The 21,498-nt window shown below is 39.6% G+C and overlaps 1 protein-coding gene across 11 annotated transcripts in view; it reads left to right on the forward strand.

The window, feature by feature from the left end:
- Positions 1-8,240: 8,240 nt before the first annotated feature.
- GRIA4 (glutamate ionotropic receptor AMPA type subunit 4) overlaps positions 8,241-21,498 on the forward strand; it is a 217,661-nt gene continuing 204,403 nt past the window's right edge. For 6 of the 11 annotated variants that reach the window (XM_050333055.1, XM_050333056.1, XM_050333057.1 and 3 more), the window contains exons 1-2: positions 8,241-8,702; positions 9,835-9,993. In XM_050333055.1, the coding sequence (XP_050189012.1) occupies positions 8,615-8,702; positions 9,835-9,993 (247 nt within the window). In that variant the 5' untranslated portion in view covers positions 8,241-8,614. The remainder of the gene's footprint in view (positions 8,703-9,834; positions 9,994-21,498) is intronic. The other 5 variants (XR_007630986.1, XR_007630985.1, XM_050333053.1 and 2 more) reach the window with 3 other exon arrangements.

The raw sequence follows: 21,498 nt of genomic DNA on the forward strand, positions 1-21,498 counted from the left end.
CATGATCTTTTTTTTTTTTTTCCAGAAGCTGAGAAAAAGCTTCATGTAAGCAACTAATGCTTTGGTATAAAAGTATATATGGTATGATGGTAGCATATTTATTTTTCATGCAGGCACAGCTCTGTTGGAACAGGGAAAGCTAAGACAAGATCACAGGCAGTAGGTGAAAAGTATTATTTTTATTGGCAATGAACCTCACTAAAACTAATTTTTACTAGCAATTTAGTGTACCAAACTGTAGTTACATTCTTTAAGTATGATTTTCCAGAAACAGCATTGAATGTTTCCTGGTTATCATGCTTGCAATATTTTTTATCATATTTGCTTCACTTCATGAGTTAAACAGACAGGGTAGAGGTTTCTTTCAGTAATTTGTCCATTCTCTTTCTCCCTCTGGATCTGGAATCATCCTTTTTGCTCATCCAGCATCATCAATACTGAGGCTTCTGCAGCTGGAGCTAATGTGGTGATTCTCTGACAGTGGTGGCACAAGCCACACAGAAACCAGTGCACCCTTTCACATGGACGACAGCACCTGGGAGGTGAACAAGAGAAATGAGCTAAAAACCATCGCCTTCAAACAAAGGTGAACGTTGGGGTGTTTTTTACAGGAAATGACAATTAGGTCAATACAGCAAAATGCTCTGGGTAGTAAACAAAGGCCATTCTTTATACTGTTCTGACATCTTCCTCACTCTGCTGTGTAGAGTATGTCACAGAGGTTATGGCCAAACATTTTAATGAGAACTGGAAAGAAAATGAAAAATATTTTCTGACTACTGTTGGTGAAAAACACTAAAATACAAAACACTTTAGGGGGAAATACTTTTTTCATGGAAATAGTGGGATGTTTTCATACGATGTTTTTTGGTTTTGCTTTTTTCCTGTAGTTGTTGTTGGTTTTGTTTGTTTGTTTGTTTAAATATAACAAAAAAAGTATTTTTTTATTTAGGGAAAAGTAATTTTTATTCATAAGAATTCGCACTCCAAATATATGTAATTCTCTAAGTTGAGTTTCTGTCTCCTGATTTTGTTCTGGTTTCTTCCCACCTCATTCCATACTGAATTCAGTTTCACTACAAAGTGTTCAACTGCAGGCGAGGTGTCATTGTTACTATGGTTGTTGTTTACACAGAAGATTTAGAACCAACGTCCTACTCCCAGATAAAAAAAGCAAATTTTTAAGCGCTGCATGATTCAGAAGGGCCATATGCATGCCTCCAGTCCATGGCAGAGGAACATGTGGGTGAATGACATTTCTTAACCTGTACCCTCCCTTTCAGGGAAGGACCAGACTTTCAGTATGGGCCATTACTAGCCAGACTCCTCAAATATACACAGGGAAGGCAAACCTTCCTTGGCTACTTTTATGAATAAGTATAAAAATAAGTATGAATAAGTATAAAAAATGAGAGTGAAATACACTTATTTTAATTTCATGTAAGCTTACTGACAATTGGTCTAACGTGTACAGTACTTAAAAGACTAAGCGATAATTCATTTTGAATTCAGGAATTATTGTAAGTGATGGGTAGAAGCTGGTATTAGCAAAAGTTGATCTTTTTTCCTGTATAAACAAGACCAGATGGGCTTAGGTGGAATGAATTTAAGTTCATGCATTTTCCCCACACGCACACCTCTAATTGATGAGGAAATTGCCCTATCCTTCAGAATTGCCTGGCATTTACTACTGCAATAAGCTGTACTTAGGAAAGAAACATTGCTTTAAACTTTTGTGCTTTCTCAGGTACATCCCACGATGCAGCCCAGGTTATAAATATGGGCAGAAGAAACCTATTACACCATTAAAAATGGAACAAATAGGAGATCAAGTTTAATAGGCATAGATTCTAATTTTGTTCTTGTATCAAATTCTCAGGGACTGAAGCTGCCTGGGAAGTATTGCAGAAAAATCTCACAATACTAATTGATTGAGCAATGAAATGGCAGATGAAATTCTGCATCAAAAAAATACAAAGCAGTGCACATGGGAAAAATAACCTTAACTACACATACAGAATGATAGGCTCTAAATTAGCTATTAGCACTCAGTAAAGAGATATGGAAGTCTTTATGAATAATTTCCTGAAAACATTGTCTGCATGCTCAGAGGGAAATGACATTTTAGGAATGATTAGAAAAATAAATGAGTGAAACAGAAACCAGTTTTACACCTGAAAAAATGTGTCCTATTCCATGTGTCCTATTTTTCACAAAGCCATAAGAAGCAGAAGAGAAAATAGTGGCAAGGAGGATTGATATATAGCATAGATTATAGGATATAATCTATCTGAAGGGTGATATTATAAAGGTATATAAAACTATGGCTAATATGGCAAGGTAAAGTATTTCTAGGTCTTTCTTTTTTTTCCTTAGAGAAGTGCCAAGGAATATTCAATATAAAATAATGTTTAAAACAAACTAACAAAACTACTTTCTTTGCATAGGATGCTGCAGACACTGGACGTAAATATAAGGAAATAAAAACTGTAGGCAACTCTTCAACACAAGGGTCTCTATAAAATCTTCAGTTTAGAAGCCTTAAAGCCCTGACTGTCAGAGGTGAGAGGACTCAGCAAGAAAGTACCTCTCTTAAAGTTTAAATGAAGGACTACTCAGCTTATACTCTTCCCTAATAAACCTTTATCATTTAATGTTGCACACAGAACACTGTTATAAATGGACATTGAGTCTAGCTTAATATGGCAGTTCTTAATTAAATTAGTGTTACCACATTTTTCTCAGACTGAAATAATCCTGACTGATATCAGCATGATTTAAATTATAATCAGGACTTTTCACTTTCCACAGGATGGTCACAACAACTTCTCCTTTCATGGTCATAGTCTTTTACAGTACCCCTTGCAACCCAGTAGAAAGGAGCAGGACCAGTGGATGAACATATTCAAGACCAGACGCATTGTATTACAGTTGTTTCAGTATCAAAATAACACTCTTAATGAGAAGCACTATTAAAAAGAATTAACTCTTCTCTCTATACGAGAATTTAGATGAATGAAAAACAATAAGAACGAAAATGTAAGAATAAAAAATCTCACAAGATGAGAGGCATTGCTGCAAAGCGATCTCCTGAAAATGAGTTCTGCTACTGAAAGGAAACTGTATCTTGTTCTGATGCATTGACTAATCTATTCAGTACTGCTGGTATCACTTCAAAAGGTGATGTGAGGCCATATCAGAGGGTGGAGTATTAAAAAGCCTACATAGATGATTTGTATTTTATTTAATTTTTTCCCCTAGAAGTGCTAAGCACTTCACAAAAGACACAGCTTTGTCCCAGGGTTTATAGTCTACCAGATCTACTTGACAGATATGTAAGCTACACTATTTCATAAAGCAAGAAAGGACTAAGAAAGGACAGGGTGTTGAGTCAATTGTTTTTGCCATAATTTATTTATTGCTGAGGCATTTCCAGTGACCACACAGTGAAACTGCAATGAGAATTGCACTTGAAGCAACACCAGTCTAAATGACTGAATCCTTTTTTAGGATGGATCTCTGTGCCCAGATGGTTGTGCCATAGGGAGCCATTGTGGCACAGACATTTGCCTACTCTGAAGGAGCTCATCAGGAGCACTGGCAAATAGGCCAGGGGCAGGGTGTTGTTTGGTTTCATGCTGTCGCTGCCTCTGTGCACCCGGAATCTGGTGAGGAGGGGCAATGGTGGATCTTTACTGATGTGTCTCTTGCTACTGACATTGCCTTTCTCCTTTCCTCTGCACCCCTAATTGTCAGAACCTATCTTTTGATTTATTATCCTTTACAAATAGCACAGCTTTACTTACCCCTTGTCACTCAAGACCTCTTCTCCCTCGCAAAGTTACATGTCTCCAGATACATAATAACATGTCTTTTTAATAGATGGTGTAGCCAGAATTTACATTTTGGATGCAAGAACATATAAATAGGACTCAAAGTTGCTACTTCAGCATGAGGATATTTACCTACTACATATGCATCACAAACCCTGTCCATACTGCAAAGTGTCTGTCTCCTCCATATCCTGCTTTTCTTCTGGGATTCCCATAAGGTGAATGCCTCTGGTATCTGCTCTGCTGTTTTATTCCTCTAGCTAACACACAGTCTTCATCTCTGCTTTAGTGTAAATCTTCTCATATTCTTCCAGTTCCTGCAGGGTCTTCTCATACATGCATTTTGTTCAAGCACAAGACTATCTGATCAAGAAAATAGCCAACGGTTTCCAAACCTTGCCAGAGGGGAAAAAAAAAAATCATATTCATGTAACTTCTGCAGCAGGAGTCATCCACGGGCTGCAGCAGATAGTCTGCCTCTCAGCTGATTCTCTGAAGAGTGAGTCTTCTCTCTAGTGGTGGCCTCCAGCCAAGGCCAACACAAGCTGTTATGTGCCCTAAGGCAAAGCAAACATCCACCACTGACAGCCAGGCACTCCCAAGACAGATTCCCTCTAGACTATCACTTCCATACAATTGATACATTCAACAAAACATATTTCAATACTTTCTTAATTTCTCTGATATTTCATTGTGGAACTCAAGAGTTCTGTCCCTCTTTCCCTTAATCACCAACCACAACCTTCATCGTCTGCCTGGCACCTCAGGTCAGAAGCAGCTTCATGCAGCCCCTTTCAGCTGCCACCAGGAAAACCCACAGGCTCTCCCTTCTGGTCTCCTCTTGCTTGGCAGGGTACAGCTATATTCGGTTGATGTGGCAAGGTTAGGGGTGAGGATGTGTTGTGGGGCGGCCTATGTGAGAAGACACCAGAAGTTGCCGCCATGTAGAACAGAGCCACTCGCATCCAGCTCCAAACAAAACCTATTGCTGCCCAAAGCTGAGCCCATCAGTGATGCTCATGGACCTCTGGGACTACATACTTAAAAAAGGGGCAAAAAACACTGCACAGTAACTACATGAGAAAGGAGTGAGAAAAACAGGCAATAAACAGCCCTGCGGACACCAAAGACAGTGAAGAAGGAGGGGAAGGAGGTGCTCTGGGTGCCAGAGCAGAGATTCCCCTTCATCCTGTGGTGAAGACCAGGATGGGGTAGATATCAGCACTGCTGGATGACCCAATGCTGTAGAAGGCAGAGATGCCTTAAGGAAGCTGCAGCGCATGGAGAGCCCACACTGGACAAGATTTTCTCCCAGGAACTGCATCCCATGGAGAGCCTACACTGGAGCAGTCTTTTCCTGAAGAAGAATTGTCCCTAGTGGGAATGACCCACACTGGAGAGGTAAAAAGCATGAGGAGAAAGGAGGAGCAAAGTGTTACAGATTGAACCCCTATTCCTCATCCCTCTGCACTGCTCAGGAAGAGAAGGTAGAAAAGTTGTGAAAGAAGGAGTGACGTTGAGCCTGGTAAGAGGTGCATGTGTGGGGGTTTATAGTTTTGTCCTTGTTTCTCACCCTCCTACTCAAATCCCAATTGGTAATAAACTAATTTTCCCTAATTTGAGTCTGTTTTGCCTGTGATAGTAATTGGTGAGTGATCTCCCTGTCTTTATCATGACCCATGAGCTTTTTGACCTTATTTTTCTCCACATGTTTTTGGGAATGAGGGCAGCTTGGTGGGCACTTGGCAGCCAGACAATATTAACCCACTAGAGCGGCAGTGAATCTAAAATCTTACCTCACTTTTCTTCCCCTCCAGCCTTAATCTTGATTACATCCCTGTTACCTTTCTTGTTTCAGCTGTAAGATAAATGTTGTGATCAATTACTTGATCCTCTGCCATTCACTTCTCAAAACTTACTGAAATAGGATTTTTCCCCTTTAACACCATAATACTTTTTTTTCTTTGTGTCTTTTAAACAAAATTGCTATAGCATAGCCTCACAAAATTGCTATAGTATGGCCTCATCCCCTTTCTTTCCTCTGCTTTCCACAGCTGCGAAAATGATCCTGAGTTGTCTGAGCAAGGGAGTGTCAAGTGGAGAACAGGATAATTTCCTGGAACAGAACTGAGTGATACCATTACAGGAATACTGGGTTCATCTCTGACAGTCAGCATTAGAAAGCAAAGCTAGAACACGTGAAGGTTTTAACAAAAAAGAATGGATATCAACTAGAAAAACTTACCCAGAGAAGTGATGGATTTCCTGTCTCTTGAAGTCTTTAAATCAAGATTGGATATTTCACTAAAATATATGTTCCAACTCCAACAGAATTTACAGATTCAGTGTAGGAACTTCTGGGTGAGACTCCTGGTCAGATCAGTTAAGACCACTGTATGTTCCTTGTAGACTCTCAAATTAAATTTAAATTAACATGCTACCATTGTATTTGAAAAAGACCAAAGCATATTTCTCAGCTCAGGTTGTAGGCAGCAACTTGCTGTTCCATTATAAGAGACATATGTCTAAAATCCTAATATTTAATACGTAATTGGCATGAATCCACATGAGTATGTGCCATCAAATTAACTAAATGTTTTACCTGTTCCCAAGTACACTTGCTCCTAGTGGTGAAGAACCAGCCAACCACAGAATTATTATCCAGTTTTCATTACTTATTACTTGGATTTACACAGTCAAAAAGTTAAATGCTGAAGGATGGAGGAAAAAAGCAACCAAATTTTGGGGAGAATTTAGGGAGACAAAGGAGGAAAAGCAAGCAAGAAAAAAAGAAAATCAAGCAAGAGCAAAAGCAGAGGTCACAAAAAACCATGGGTAAATAATGTGAAGCACAAGCTTGCAGATTCAGAAGAAGGACTGGAATACATGGAGGGAAAGTAAACAGAAGCAGATGATTTACTGAAACATAAGGGAATAAGTATTCTAAAATGCAGGTGAAGTCTGTTTGTCATTGATCTTCAAAGAAATCTCCCAGAATGTAATTTATTTACAGGAACTCCACACTCTGCCAAACACACGCATACACACAGTCATGTACACAGTTACACGTGTCCATACTGATAAGACAGTCTGTCTCTCTGTCTGTCTCTCTGGCTTCAATATTCTTTGCTTACTCTTCTGAGTATGTGGTAGATGCTAAGGAGCTCACAATCATTCTTCACAAATCAGTCACCCTCTGCAGCAATTGAAAGGGTCTTTCGCCATAAAAGCAGGAGAGCTTGAGGATACAGGGTATAGTAATAAACTAAGAAAGTAAACCTCAGTGAAAGGAGGTAAAAGTCTGATCTTAGAGGAAATGTGTGTTTCAAAGCAGAGCCACAAGGTTCACCTTAAAAATCAGTATTCTTTCATATTACCAATTAACATTTTAAAATTATGCTATTGGAACTCAAATCATTCCCTGCGACTGACAGAAATCTCTCTGCGAAGCCACATGTGAAACTAGAAACTCCTTCTCTGACATACAGCTATTGTTGGGTGATTTCATTACCTATCATTTATTATATATATGTATCTTTTAATTATTAACTGTAACAGCCCCAGACTTCTGGCAGCTCCTCTGGGAAGCTTCCAAGGCTTGAAAAGAAAAATCTAAAGGCACCAAAAGAAAAAGGGTCTAGACACAAAAAAAGCTCCGTTATTTTTTTTTCCCCAGCTAAAAATATTAAGAAAAAAGGATTAAAAAAAAAAAAAAAAAAGAGAGAGAGAGTGTGAGAGAAAAGGCGGCAGCATAGGAGCAGCGAAGTTTTCCTTTCATTTGCTCTCCTTCCCTTTGGCATGAGTGCCCACAAGCGCTGAGCGCTTCCCTGCTCCCGTCCCTGCGCTCCATCCTCCGCCGCACAGCCCGGCGGCGCGGAGGGGGTCCCGCCGCTCCCGCGCGGAGCCGAGCGCCCCCCGGGAAAAGGGGGGCCCGGGCCTGCCCAGCCGCGTCCCGCCGCTCCGCAGCCGCCCAGTACATGCAGATCCGCCCAGCCACCTTCATTAATAATAATTGGTACTTAACGGCACCCGCCCCGGGCGCACAGGATGGGCTGCAGCGCCCCAGCCCGGGGCACTGACCTTGCCTGGCCCCGCTCCCGCCGCACGAACTTGCGCGCCCCTGCGCGCTCGCGGATGGGCGAGTGGCAGGAAAAAAAGGGGGAGGGGGTTGGGAAAAAAAACCCCAAAGACTCCAAATCAAAAAACAGGCCCCCCCCCTTCTTCCCCCCATGAAATTATAGCCAACCAACCACCCCCCCGAAACAAGAACCCCCGCGGCTCTGTCGGCGGCGGGGGCCGCGCGGAGCGGAGCGGGGCGGGCGGCGGAGGGGGGGATGCGCAGGGCGCATGTCCGTCCGCGCCGCGCCGCGCCTCCAGCAGGCGCTCCTGCCCCCCCGCCGCCAAACTCACCACCATCTTCTGCATGTGCAACATTCGCAGCCGGACAGAAACCGCTCCCCGGCGATGGAGACTGCGGGAAAAATCCGCCGCGGCGGGATGGCTTGCTGAAAGCGGCAGCGGCCGCCGGGAGAGAGGCAGAGCGCGCGAGCGGGAGAGGATAGCAAACAAATACTAAAGCGAAACCACACAAAATAAAAAAAAAAAAAAAAAAAAAAAAAAGGGGGAAACCTCTCTTTTTCTCCCCATTCATTCCTTTTTTTTTTTTTTTACATTTTTTTTTTATTCCTGATTTTGTGTGTAGCCTTCTCGCCCTCGATGCCTCTTTGAGCAGCATCCAGCGAGCGAGCGGGAGAAGGCGAGACAGAGAGGCAGAAGAGAAGATGAGGATAATTTGCAGACAGCTTGTCTTGTTGTTTTCTGGCTTTTGGGGACTAGCAATGGGAGCTTTTCCTAGCAGCGTGCAAATAGGTAAGCGCTGCATTGGGCTACGTGCGTGTGTCCAGGGGTTCAATCTTTTGCGAAGTGAGTTGGAAAGGAGGCTTTGAAGGCAGTTTGCAGATTTCTCCTCCAGCACCATCCCATTTCCATGCCTTCACGAACCATCCGCGTGTGTTTGTGTATATGTGCCTCCGAGTGCCTGTGTGTGTAAATACATCTGTGTGCGTTCGCATGCGGGAGGGAAGATGCTTATCTTTTGCAGAACTCATTCCATCTCCGGGTGTACGATATCAGCAGGGGAGGAAGGGGCTCGGGGCTTGATGCCCCTTGAATGCTTCAACCCCCTCTCGCTTTTGCCTGACTCCCGGAGGGATGGCAGTCCTCTGCACGAGAGGTTGCGGTAACTGGCACGGATGGGGGATAAAAGGCAACGCTGTCCTTCGTTCCTTCTGCAGTTGCAAAGTTTAGGATTTTGTAGATGTCTCCCTGTAGTCCTATGCCTCATCCTCACCCCTTTCCCATCGCCTCCGGCTTCCCTCCTTTCGGACGTGTTTCAGATGGGACGCAGCTATCTGAATTCTTTCCAGCTCAGCTCCATCACTGCATCATTTCTCGTGGACTTGTGAAGATGCTGCTAATAGAGCTGAGCTGCTTCCTGCCTGCACATGGCTGCAGAGGAGCAAAGTTCATTATATGCCTCTTCAGTGCAGATTATCCTACACTGAGTTGGTATTTTCTTTTTTTTTAATCCAGAAAGCATCGCTCCCCTTAATCAGCCCGCCACTTAATCTGAGAGATTGTTGAGTAGCTGATTTAGCAGTGTGTTCGGTATCAGGGAGATGGAGGCTAAGCACTTTAAAAGGTCACTGTAATCATGACAAATCTGGGTATTTATGTATGAAAGGCTGGAAACCGAGAAGTCAGAAAAGAAGCATGAATGCATCAGGGAGGTTAAAATCGATTGATGACAGTGATTTAAAGGCAATGGTTGTGATTACGAATACGATTAGTTCCTTATCCATTAAAGTCTTAGGACTTGCCTTACTGTGCAGCTTTGGGAGAGACAGTTGCGTGCAAACAAAGATAGTAAGTAGCTTGCAAATGATTTACCCTGCTTCTTTTCTTTTGCCTTTTTTTTTTTTTTTTCTGGTTTTTTTTATAGGTGGTCTCTTCATCAGGAACACAGATCAGGAATATACTGCTTTTCGATTAGCAATCTTTCTTCATAACACCAGCCCCAATGCATCTGAAGCACCTTTTAATTTGGTTCCTCATGTAGACAACATTGAAACAGCTAACAGCTTCGCTGTAACAAATGCCTGTGAGTAAACATGAAACTGATCTGACCACCTTATGGGTAAATTGCAGTGAAAAGAATATGAAACCACATTGTTATCTTGCGTTTTAAATACATCAGTAAGTCTGTCTTTGGTACAGATACCCTTTGCAGGAGAGCAAAAGGGGCAGCAATCCTTGATAGTTCCTAACTGGAGCAAAATCCCCTCTCCAGCCTTCTGCTGACCAACCTGATGTGACATTTACTTTAGTGTTATTACTGTAGTTTCTTGCTTCCAGGTTTCTATGGAGATGAATTTTGTTGTTGTAAAGAAAAATTATGAATGTCACAATTAGTCCATAAACCCCTCAGTTACTGTTGTTCGCTTTTGTGCATGGGGTGCCTTCTGTGTATTTGAAAATATGTGATAATATTTGTACTCACAAATGGTTTTCTAATGGCTGGAAAGGAGACAGGGAAGCAGTGGTGTGCAGGATAATATATCTGAGTTGCTTGACGCTGCAGTTGATCTGGTGATGTCACTTGTGGCAGCCCTGCTCTTATATTCTAGGTTGTAAATGTCTCTTACCATTTCGTAATGCATACATCCTGTGGATATGTCTCTATGCATCCATACATTGGTGCCAAATCAAGTTAGTATCTGATCTACTTGATTTCACAGACCACCTCAACTGGAACAAATTCTCTTCCTACTATATATTTTATAAACACGCACACACACACCCTCATACACACAGATGCACATACACAATGAGAGGAAAACAGAATAAGAAATGCCCTTACTAAATGAGGTAACATTTAATTTATTTATTTTTTATTAAAAAAGCAAAGTATGATTAGCGGAACTTCCTACATTTCAACCACCTTAGGGTCTTTATCAGTGGTTAAAACACATGCTGGATACTGCTTAATCTCTGAGAGTGGCAAAGCATTATTTCTATGTATCATCATGTATGTCTAGCTTCTTAAAAGGAATTCATGCTATTATGTAAGACAGTGGTATAAAGTGTAGCAAAGCTGAAGACTGTAGTAGCGTTACTACTTTGATGTTCATATTTCAGGACTCTATAGGTTTTCCTTTGTGGCTGTTAAGTTTTCGAATCCCTCCTCTTCATTCAAGAGTGAATTGCCTCTGGAAGTAGATGCCCTAAGCAACATTGCTGAGCGAGTTTAAAATAGAAACATACTGGAAAATGTCTTAGTGTTCATCGTGCCTTTAAAATATGTGCTGTGTTCCTCTTCACTTTCTCACTGCCATCTTTGTGGCTATTCTTAATATGTAAACATACAATGTACTGTGCAATTCTCATGTATAATTTATTTCATGATTGCTAAATTTATTTGTATGAGTTTTCAGTATTCCAAGTTTCAGATGACCTTGCCACCTTATTTAAGAGGAAAAGACTATGAGCTGCAAAAATGGCTCCATTCATTTTATTCAGGAAAGACCGATGTCCCACAAAGTGTGAATTCTGTATTAAGCAATGTATTAGTTGTGTTTGGTGTGAAAATCAGTATCAAATTTTATAAGGTGAAAACATTTCAAAAGGTGCTTTGAAACTGGAAGGAATCAGATCTATGCAGGTGCAGTTCATTGAGAATATATTACAATAGGTGTCAACTTTTGCAGGCACTGATAATATATTCCATGAAAATAAATGACACTAGCTTTCTTTAAACTTTCATTTTTTACCAAAGAGGAGGGAACTAAAATTTTTGTATACTAAAATCAGAAATTTTAGGTGAAGTCAGTTATTTTAGATTCTGCCTACAAATCTAGTTCTGAGAAATAATTTCCGAGGCTGTTGTTACTTTTTGGATTAAGGATATTGCTCAGTGTGTCTATTTGAATGTTAATGAATTAATTCTGATTTACATTAATTAAAAATTGTCTAAAATTGGACCACTTCTCTATATAAGACTAACACTAGGTTCAAAAAAGGTTTGCCCAAAACTTTGGTTAATTAGACTGTTTGCACCAGATTATTCTCTCATTCCAACTGCCTTAGGTTATGTCTACCTTACATTGTTTGAACTGAGGAAAACCTGTTTTGTTATGTTTGCTGTCATTTATAGAAATAGTGATTCATAACCTGATCCTTTTTTGGTTTTTTTTTTAAGTGAACCCAGTTTGAGTTCCAAAGAGTTTAATGACTTTAGAAATGACAAGTCCTTACAGTATGGGGAAAGACAGAGAAGAAAGGGAAAAGTAAATTTATATGTTTGTGTATGCTCATATAATTATGTAAATGTCTATATTAAATAGACGTAATCGTACAGGCCTTATTTATGTTTGTACTTGCCACTTAAACTCACTCGTATTTTTGTATAGTGCAAGTTTGTATTTATTTCATGTTTTTCAGTCTTGTGCCCATAATCTGACTGCTTCTTCTTTTAAAAAACATTTTAAATATTGAAGAATACTTTTTAAACAACAAATCTCCTAATGAAATGTAGGCAAACTGACTGACAACTGAATGAACATATCTCATGTTCCTTAAACTAAATATGGGCAGAATACTGCAAAAATCAATTGTCTGATAGCTGGAGGACACTGGCTTCAATGTGATTGAATTTGCTGGCTTGACAGAGGCTTCTAAAGCGCAGATGTGTGAGATTTTCTAACCTAATTAAAGAACCCCCACCATCAGCTCTGAATTAAGTGATTTCATGGCAATGTGAAATGATAACTCTTTGCTGAACCACTGTGAAACTTGCTGTTTGTGTAGAAATTACTCAGAGCACATGTCCCCAGATATACAGTACAAAAGCCTTAGAGCTGCTGGTCTGAGGTGAATATTTATGTGAGTTCAAGCATAAAGCTCTGAGACATGACCAGTTACCTCTATTTCTGTTTCCATTTTCTTCAGCTATTACTTGTAAAGATTGAGGGCCTGGCCCCTTGCATGTGTAAGGGACAGTAGACAGATTATTCCAAAGGATTATGGATGGCATATTAGCAAGTAACTCACTGCAACATTGGAAAAACTTTAATTTTTCTTTTCTATTCACTAGATAAAAAGTATATATCTAAAGGCTCACTCAGGAGTACTTTTGGAACTGGAATAATTTTGTATATTCACTGTAAAAGCTAACTTCTAATGGTTATTTTACACATTTTTCTTTTCTTCAAACAGGCCCAGAACATTAGTGTTTTTATTCTAAATCATGAATGCATATGAAAGAGCTTGCTTTAGCAGATAAAATCTATTGTAAGTTAGCAAAATTGATCTGATCTGTATTGGTTTGGAGACAGTCCTCTTTCTTTCCCCTTTGCATCTGTGTGTTTTATTTAAACTCTGTTCATTTCTTTTGCACTACATACATTATTCAGAGAATCCCTCTTACTGACAAAGCTAAAATTATTGCAAAACATGAATAGTACAAGATTCTTACCCATCAGAACACAATACACCAGAGCTGAAATATTTTTCTATTGGCATACATTGGTTTGAACTTTATAAGCAGGAAATTCTGCTTGTGATTAGAAATCTACCTACCTTCAGCTTGATTTCACATGTTGGAGCAATGCATATTTTGGAGAGGGTTGTATATATTTATTCTTTAGCTGAATGCAAAATAATTTTCTCTCCTCCATGCACCTTCTATATATTATGTTAGTATATCTCAGCAACACAGTTAATGTGCTTGAATACTTACGAGAGGTAGTGCTATAATTTTTCAAAGAACTAATTGCCTTCCAACTCCTGTCTTGTAGCTGAGAATTTTTCTGTTGAAGTCTCAAGAATCCTTAATATATAACCAGTTTGCAGTTCTTGTACAGAATTAGTTTAAATGGGGAAAAAGAGATCAATTCAAGTCTTTTATTAGCATTTCATACTAAAAGTAAAGCCTTTCTGTTTGAGTCTGTTTGAATTCATGTGTGTTCTGAGATTAATATATACCTAATGAGTGTTATTTAGGGTAAATCAGACACTCCTTTCCTCTTTTTCACGGTTCCATTCTTAGTAGCTTTTAATCTCGCTAGATACAAGCCCCCCAAAATATAACTTTGTTTATTATGTGCCAAATGGATCAGAAGAAGAAAAGCACACTGTAATTAAAAATTTTGTATCTTGGAATAACTTTCCTATTTCTCAAGAGTTAGTCTCTTTGACTCTTGTGCCCTTTGGATTTTTGTGGGGTCAATGACCTGAAATTGGAGGGCCTGATTCTGCCTCACCAGCTGGAGTGCAGTTTCCGGGGCATACCTACTGAGGTTGGAGGCAGCCCTGAGGACAGACATGAACCTCCCTTGTCAGCCTCCCTTCTCTGTGGGTCTGTCTCTGGGCTTGTGCTTGCTAGTGAGGGGAGAGGCAATGTCATCTTGGAGTTAACTTCCTGCTGAGACCTCCATAAAGCTGAGGAAATAGACTCAAATGTAGTATTGCCCTTATATTGTGACTATCTGTCATTTTACTTACAGCAGTTTCAGCTTTGATTTACTAAGCTGCATCATAATGGGATTTTCATTAAATTTGGTTATTAATTCTGCTGTATAATTACAACTCAATTTAGCAATAGAAGCGTAACCTTAGTTGAATAATCAGTGTCATTTAAAACCATGGTGCTCTTTATTTAGAAAGTGAGGTTTCATACAGCTGAATTTTATTTTGCTATCAAGAGCTGAGCTGTATTCCCAAGGATGCAGTTTGGAGTATATTGAGAGTTACCATAAAGGCACACCATAGAGTCAGGTTTGAACTGCAAAAGCAAACAGTGTGCTAGTTGGCTAGAAAAATGGAACTGGATTAAATGGAACCCTTCTAAAGTAGGATCAATTACAAAGATCCATTTGAAGTGTGTGTTTTGCTTTAATACATGGAGTTTATCTCAAGCTAGACATCAGTTACTGAAAACGATTTCTCTTCAAATTTTTATTATTAGCATTTGCTGATGGGATCAAAGAGTGTATGTGTACTTTGGTGTCATCTACCATAAGAAGGTTTCTGTATATTTTTAAGATATAAGTAGATCCATTTTCAAAGAGTTTCGTTGCTCTAAATGTGGTACTTGTAAATAGCCATACAACAGGGAGTAGATCAACTATCAATAGCTCCAATCCATCAGAGTCTGGATTTAATTTTCAAGGTTATTGTTGGGAAAAGAAATGATGGGCCTTTGGTGAAATATAGTCAGATTTCCACACTGAATATTCAGAACATCTATTTTCCTGGCATGAAACAAGACTTTTGTCCTAGCATGTTATTGGACTGTCTAAAAGTGTACTCAAAAGCTTTATTGTAGCCTATAGAAATAATTTACTCTTCATTTCAGAGGACTAATAACGAGGATTGTGTTCCTTCATTCCTCCAGTGAAGTGCAGTACTCCCAGTGTAGGACAAAGCACTTTAACAAGTAAATTAAATTGATTAACTTCAGCTTTATAATTTTAATGTAAGTTTGTATGCTAGTCAAAATAATTCATGCATTTAATTTTTAGATCTTGATTGTTTTGAGACTTACTTGTTCATGAGAGAAGACATCTGCTTTGATTTTTTTCATGGTTTTAGATCAAACTGTGAATTGTTCAAATTCAGATTGTGAGCAGGTGAAGTTCTTTGGATTTAAACATGTTGGACCAAATATTCATTTCTTATAGTTCTTGTTCCTTAATATGTGACTAATTTAAAGGGTGTGAAATTTGTGATAGTGCAAAAGTGAAGAAGTCCATATTATTGTACCAGTGTAATTTATAGGAAAAATTGGCCTCCGCTCTGGATTTCTGTTCCTCTGGGTAGTTAGCTTGAGGCAAAGATTTTGGACTAATACAGAACCAAATCTGCTTCTGCAACTGAAATGGGCATACCAAAATTATGTGATGGGACACAAAGTCAAACTAGATAATTTATTCCTGTCAAAATCAAGAGTTGTTCTGAAATTTGGAAAGTAAATTGACTCAAAGTGTCTTGTTTGGAAATTTTGGTGTTGCTTTACTTCTAATCATTTTCTAAGAAGTTTTATTATCTTCCTGTATCTACTTTAGGTTCTTACATATCTTTATTTCTTTTTATTATTATTTTAAAGATCTCACTGGCTTTTAACAATGTTGATGTGTATTCAGTTGTTTATTAATGCAGTTATGGGTGGAATGCTCTCAAAAATTCTGTATTAGTGATGTCTGCTTTCAGGAACCCAAGTTCGAATAGAAAGGCTATCCTACATTTTGTCACTCAGAGATGTTCTGGCATTTTCCAGAGTCCTCAGCAGCCTTTCCTGTGGGACCTGCTTACTGCTGAGCACTTTGGAAAATCTGTCCTCCATGTGATAACACATGAGTCAACTGTCTTCTCCTCAGTAGTGCTACTTCCTGTTGAGGACTCTGTTTCTTCCCTGATCTTCTGGTCTTCTGATTCTCTTTCCCATAATCCTGATAAAGTGTCTGCCTGACTTGTTCAAATAATTGCAGCTATTATGTTTCTGGTTCCTTATGGTAAGAAGACGGAGCCAGATTGACACATACCCATCACCATTGTCTTGGCAATGCATTGGAAAAATGCCGCTTACCCTTCCTCTTCAGCAGTTACTCCAAAACTGATTATAGATAAGCTTTATGTTGGACTCAAAAGGGAATACCGGGATGTCTACTCCCATGCTGTAGTACTGTACTGGTTGGGTTTTGGCCAGCTATGCTAATATTAATGAATTCCAGTACCAATACTGGCCTTTGTCCTGCAGTTATTTCCCCAGACAGAGCTGCTTGTGATTTAAATACGGCCTCTACCTGAGCAGTGATTGCAGATTGGAACCTATTATAAAGAGGGAGTAGTAGGAATCAGCTTTAGGTGAATATGTTCTCAGTCTTCTGTCTCATAGCTCAAATTTTTAGAAGTATGAAATTGCTTAACTCCTATTATTTTTAAAAACCAAAATCTTTAGAAATTGGGCCCCTGGTACGTAATTGCCTGTTTTCAAAGAATGTCATTTGGGCTCCTCTCTTCTCATGTTTCACAGGCTATTTCAGTGTTGTATTTGTATGTAACAATTGCCCCTGAAAAATGCAGGTTTGTGCTGTACTTTTCACGATATTCACGGGCAACGTGAACATGACTGCAGGCGTTTTTCATTGTGAATATAAATACAGCACAAAAGAGACAAAAAGTACTTGCACCTTTTCACTAGTTTATTTATTAGATTATTTGTGGGGAAAGGTTTTAAACACATTTTAAAGGTATACTAAAGTATATAAATATTTAACTACTCCTAACAGTTCTTCTGTCTCTCACATTCAGACCCAGTGTGAGGTAGATTCTGTGCCACTTCTGTGTGCATGCTCTTCCAGTTGCTTTTATGGTGTATTTTCATAGTACATTCTTAAACCCATAAAATTTGAACTTCATTTTTATTTGCACATTGTCTTTCCATACAGTTCAGTTATGCCTAGTGAATATCCATCAAATAGGTGGTTTAGGAAAGTTCACAGGTAGGGAGTTAATTGGTGAAAAGAATTGAGGCTTCTTTGCTTTGCTAGGCACAGCTCTACAGGATATGGAATTTACTTTATCACATTGTGCTGCAAAAGGTGATGCGTATGTTGGTATTAGAAAGTATTATACAAAATAATTAGGAATTATTATACAAAATATTCTGGTTTTCGTTCATTTCTTTCACATGTATACATTATGCTTTGTTGTTGGAACTAAATGATCTTCAAGGTCCCCTTCCAACCCAAACCATTCGATGATTCTGTGATTTCTTTTTGTTAGAGATTTCACTGATATCACATGGCTTCTTTTTTCAATGTCAGGGTCAGATCTGTTTCCCAGTGGGTAAAGTGATTCGTGTAATACATATTCAAGAAAGAGACAGGGGAAGAGAGTAAATTCTTGTAGAGCAAAGAACGTACAAAATGTAGCATATTATTTGTTCCCAAAAGCTTCCTGTTCTGCTTTAATATTCCTGATGTACAGTAGAAGTATTTCATGCTACTAGATAATGTGAGATCTTGGTCTGGATGGTGCTGTGTTAAGGTCTGGAAAACATTAAGCATAAGTAAGAAAGACTTTATCAAGCACAGATACATTCATGTAAAATGCAGGAGAAAAAGCTGCAATTTTTAATTTTTAAAAGCACATGCCTATCAGTACACTGAGCCCTATGTTTCCTCACCTAAGCTGATGGGGGGAGGGCAAAAAGGAACAAGATTTTACATGACTGTGGTCTCAGCAGAGTAGTATAGGATCTTGTATTAGTGATTTTTTTGTCTCCAGGTTCTCCTGGAGAGGCTTGCTGATAAAGGCCTCCAGCCTTGGTCATTTCCATTTGTTTAAACTGAGAAGAGTGTTTAAGAGTGGACATTTCAGAAACACTGCAGCTAGGAAGATAATTTCCTTTAAAAATCAATAGTCATGGGCTCTTGGCTGACTCAGGAGTTTTTCCAAGTAGAAAGCACAAGCCGGGTAAGAAGCTGGCTTTGGGGCTGTTTGCATACCCTGTTAGTGCTGTCTTGTATCTAGCTGTTTGTGTGGCCTCCTCTTGAGAGCTGGTCAGGGTTTTTTTTTCCTCAGGTTCTTTTTTTTAAATATCAGTATCTTTTGTTAAGTGCTTCTCTTGGGTGTAAAAGCAGCAGAGTAATATTGTAAGTGATATGTTATTATAAACATAAGAACTGGAGTTGCTGTCTGGAGGCACAAGCAAACGTCCAAGGAAAAGAGCATAAGAGGTGCATTGACAGGACCTACATCTGCATCAGCTGTGGGATTATATATGCCCCCTGAAAGTGTGTGTCTGGAAGGTCGGGAGTAATGGCATATGGAAGTGATCCAAGTTCTTACAGATGATAAAGGAAAGATATGAAAGCAGTCTGGGGGATGAAATGTTGTCTGATGGCTATAAGCATCTTGCTTCAAAGAAGAAAAAGTAAAGGTCAAAAAAATAAATGGGAGACTGGATAGCATATAATAATGTTCACAGATTATTGTGTTCTAAGGCTAGATGGGACCATTTTGATCACCCCATCTGACTGGGTGATGCTAGTCAGCCAGATGCTAGGCAGCCAGCCTCAATTAATTCCTTTATCCAACCCATAATTTATCTTTCCAAATAAATCCAGTGTCGAACTGGAGACTGAAAAAAATTACAGGTAAATCGTCATGTCATCAACACATCATTTGGATATGTCACTCGCTATCTTTACCTATGCTGGATGTAGGAGTCATACCGAGTAGGCAAGCATTAAAAAAAAGCCTACCGGGTTTGTTGTTGATCTTTAGTTTAGAGAGATACCATAATCAGCATGATTTGCATACAGTTGTCACAGTTGTGCAGCTCCCCGAGCCCCTGGTTTGTTGTGGCTGGTTGGTACTGTGTCTTCCCTGCACAGAAGGGTGGTGTGGGACACCCTTAGTAGCATGGCTTATGCCATGGCAAGACATGTAAGGACTTACTAGGGCCTTTTTCAAGTTCCCTTGAAAAATACTTAAGGGACACAAATGGAGGGGTAGGGGGGGTTCCCTCTCCCGAGGAAGAACATCTAACCCCACAGAAGGAATTGTGGCTTGAAGCAACAATAATATAAGCTTCATAGATATGTTCCAAGACCATGAAGTACATTTTTTCTAACAAATGTATGCTAATCCCCATTATGTGTATTCACAGACTCTACTTACAAATACAACTTAGTGGTCATATATGTTGTATATATTTCACTTTCTATGAGCCACAGAGGATGTGAATCTATTATTGCTTTCATCTGGAGGTTTGGGCTGTTAGCTTAACCTACCAAGAGTTATGAATTTAGCTTTGAAAATCCCTGGTTTCATCTGCTTTGTATGTTGGAGGAGATGGCAGCCCGAACACAAACATGATGATGAATGAGATTTAATGCACAAGAATATTTGCAGAAAGCAAAAGACTGGATAAATGAATAGCAGAAGCACTCCCATAGCTGTCTTTGATGATCTGTTGCACTATTCTGAATAACAAATGCATATGGAAAGAGGAAAAAAGGACAAACCCTTTCTTTTCTTATACCAAAAGTCACTAAATTAGGGAGAAATAGTAACAGAAGACCTCAGCAATTAATTATTGGTATACTAGTAGATGTACTTACAGCATCCTTTTTGCTATCACTCCATCCATTAAATGGTTTACTTAAATGATTTATTATTTGGTTATTATTAAAATCAGCTGGAAAATGAGGAGGTATTTTCAGATAACTCAGAAGAAGAACGGGCACAGTTAGTGCAAATGCATGTGTGCGGCATATGATTGACAAAGTTGAGCCAGGCGTTGTGTGAGATGATTTTCAGCCCAGGTGGGAGGTGGATCTGCTCTGGTTCTTCAGGGACTTTTGCAGACCCATAATTGACAGATTATGAGGAGTAAGGACTTGAACAAGTTTGGGACCTTGCACCTGCAGTTGTTCTTTGCCCTCCATTGTCCCTCATTTGAGAGGGAGAAGGGATTCAAGACACAGCAGGAGTCGTGTATTTAAGAAACACCATTATTCAGTGTTCGGGTAAGAGGTTTCAGAGAGCAGAGAAAGGACTGATGTGCAGCACAACTTGCTGCATGGGGAATTTTCTGCTTCTGAAAACAGAGTAGGAAGGTGTGGCTGGTGCTTGTGAACCAGGGTTTACAGCTGGTGTGAGCTGACATGACTTTGAAAAACTTTAAGGTTTCAAAGTTGTGGCTGTGCCAAGCTGAAAACTTAGTATGGATGGGAAAGTAACACCTAGTCCACATGTCCAGTGGAGCGCAGGAGGAGTTAATAGACATGAAAGAGCTTAAAACTAAAAAATACTGTTTGAAGAGACGTAGAGAAAATTCTGTTTTATTCCATCAGCCATTCTCCTCTCCCTGCTTTTTATTGTTACATGCCCTAGCTTTTCATGACAAAATGGGAACAGGGTTCAAGGAGTGCCACCAGTGGAAGCAGTGGACAGGATGCTTCCCAGGGTCTGCACCACTGAAGAACATCCCAGCCTCCCAAAAGCTAAGTCACGTGTCCCATAGCTACCCCACAGTTAGGGACAGGCTGTTGTGGCTTCTGGGTTTGGCATCCAGAAGCCACAGCATCTTATTAGCTCCTGTAATGTATTGATTACAAATAAGCATCAGCTTAACTACTGTAGGGAAAGGAAGGAAAGGGAAAGAGCATAAAACATTTATTTCTTGCTTATAAACAGAAAAGAAATTACATCCTTATATGACCTCAGAAAAACTGTGCTTGTTTCTATCTCTTGTCTTATTCGACCCAGTCTGCCTTAGACTCCATCATAGTCAATACTTTAATATTTTGAGGGAGTGAGTGGAAAGAGTAACTGGTGATGCTGTACCACTAAAAGCAGTTTATACATATGAATTGGATTGCTTCCCTCTGTTCTTCCCTGGGTCTCTGGCAGATGTTGAAGGACTCCTGTATTTTTGTTTCCTGATGAAAGCCCCATAAAGCCCATCATTCTATCAGTTACTGTTTATGATGGGAATCTTGTGCACTTCAGAACAGCTGGCAGGCACCAGAGCTTCACACCTTAATCACATTTTCTTTGTCAGCCTTTCACATACTTTGCTAAATGGGAGACTAGC

This window comes from Myiozetetes cayanensis, unplaced genomic scaffold (assembly GCF_022539395.1).
Source record: "Myiozetetes cayanensis isolate MyiCay16 unplaced genomic scaffold, myiCay2020 scf5-8, whole genome shotgun sequence".
NCBI classification, from domain to species: Eukaryota; Metazoa; Chordata; class Aves; order Passeriformes; family Tyrannidae; genus Myiozetetes; species Myiozetetes cayanensis.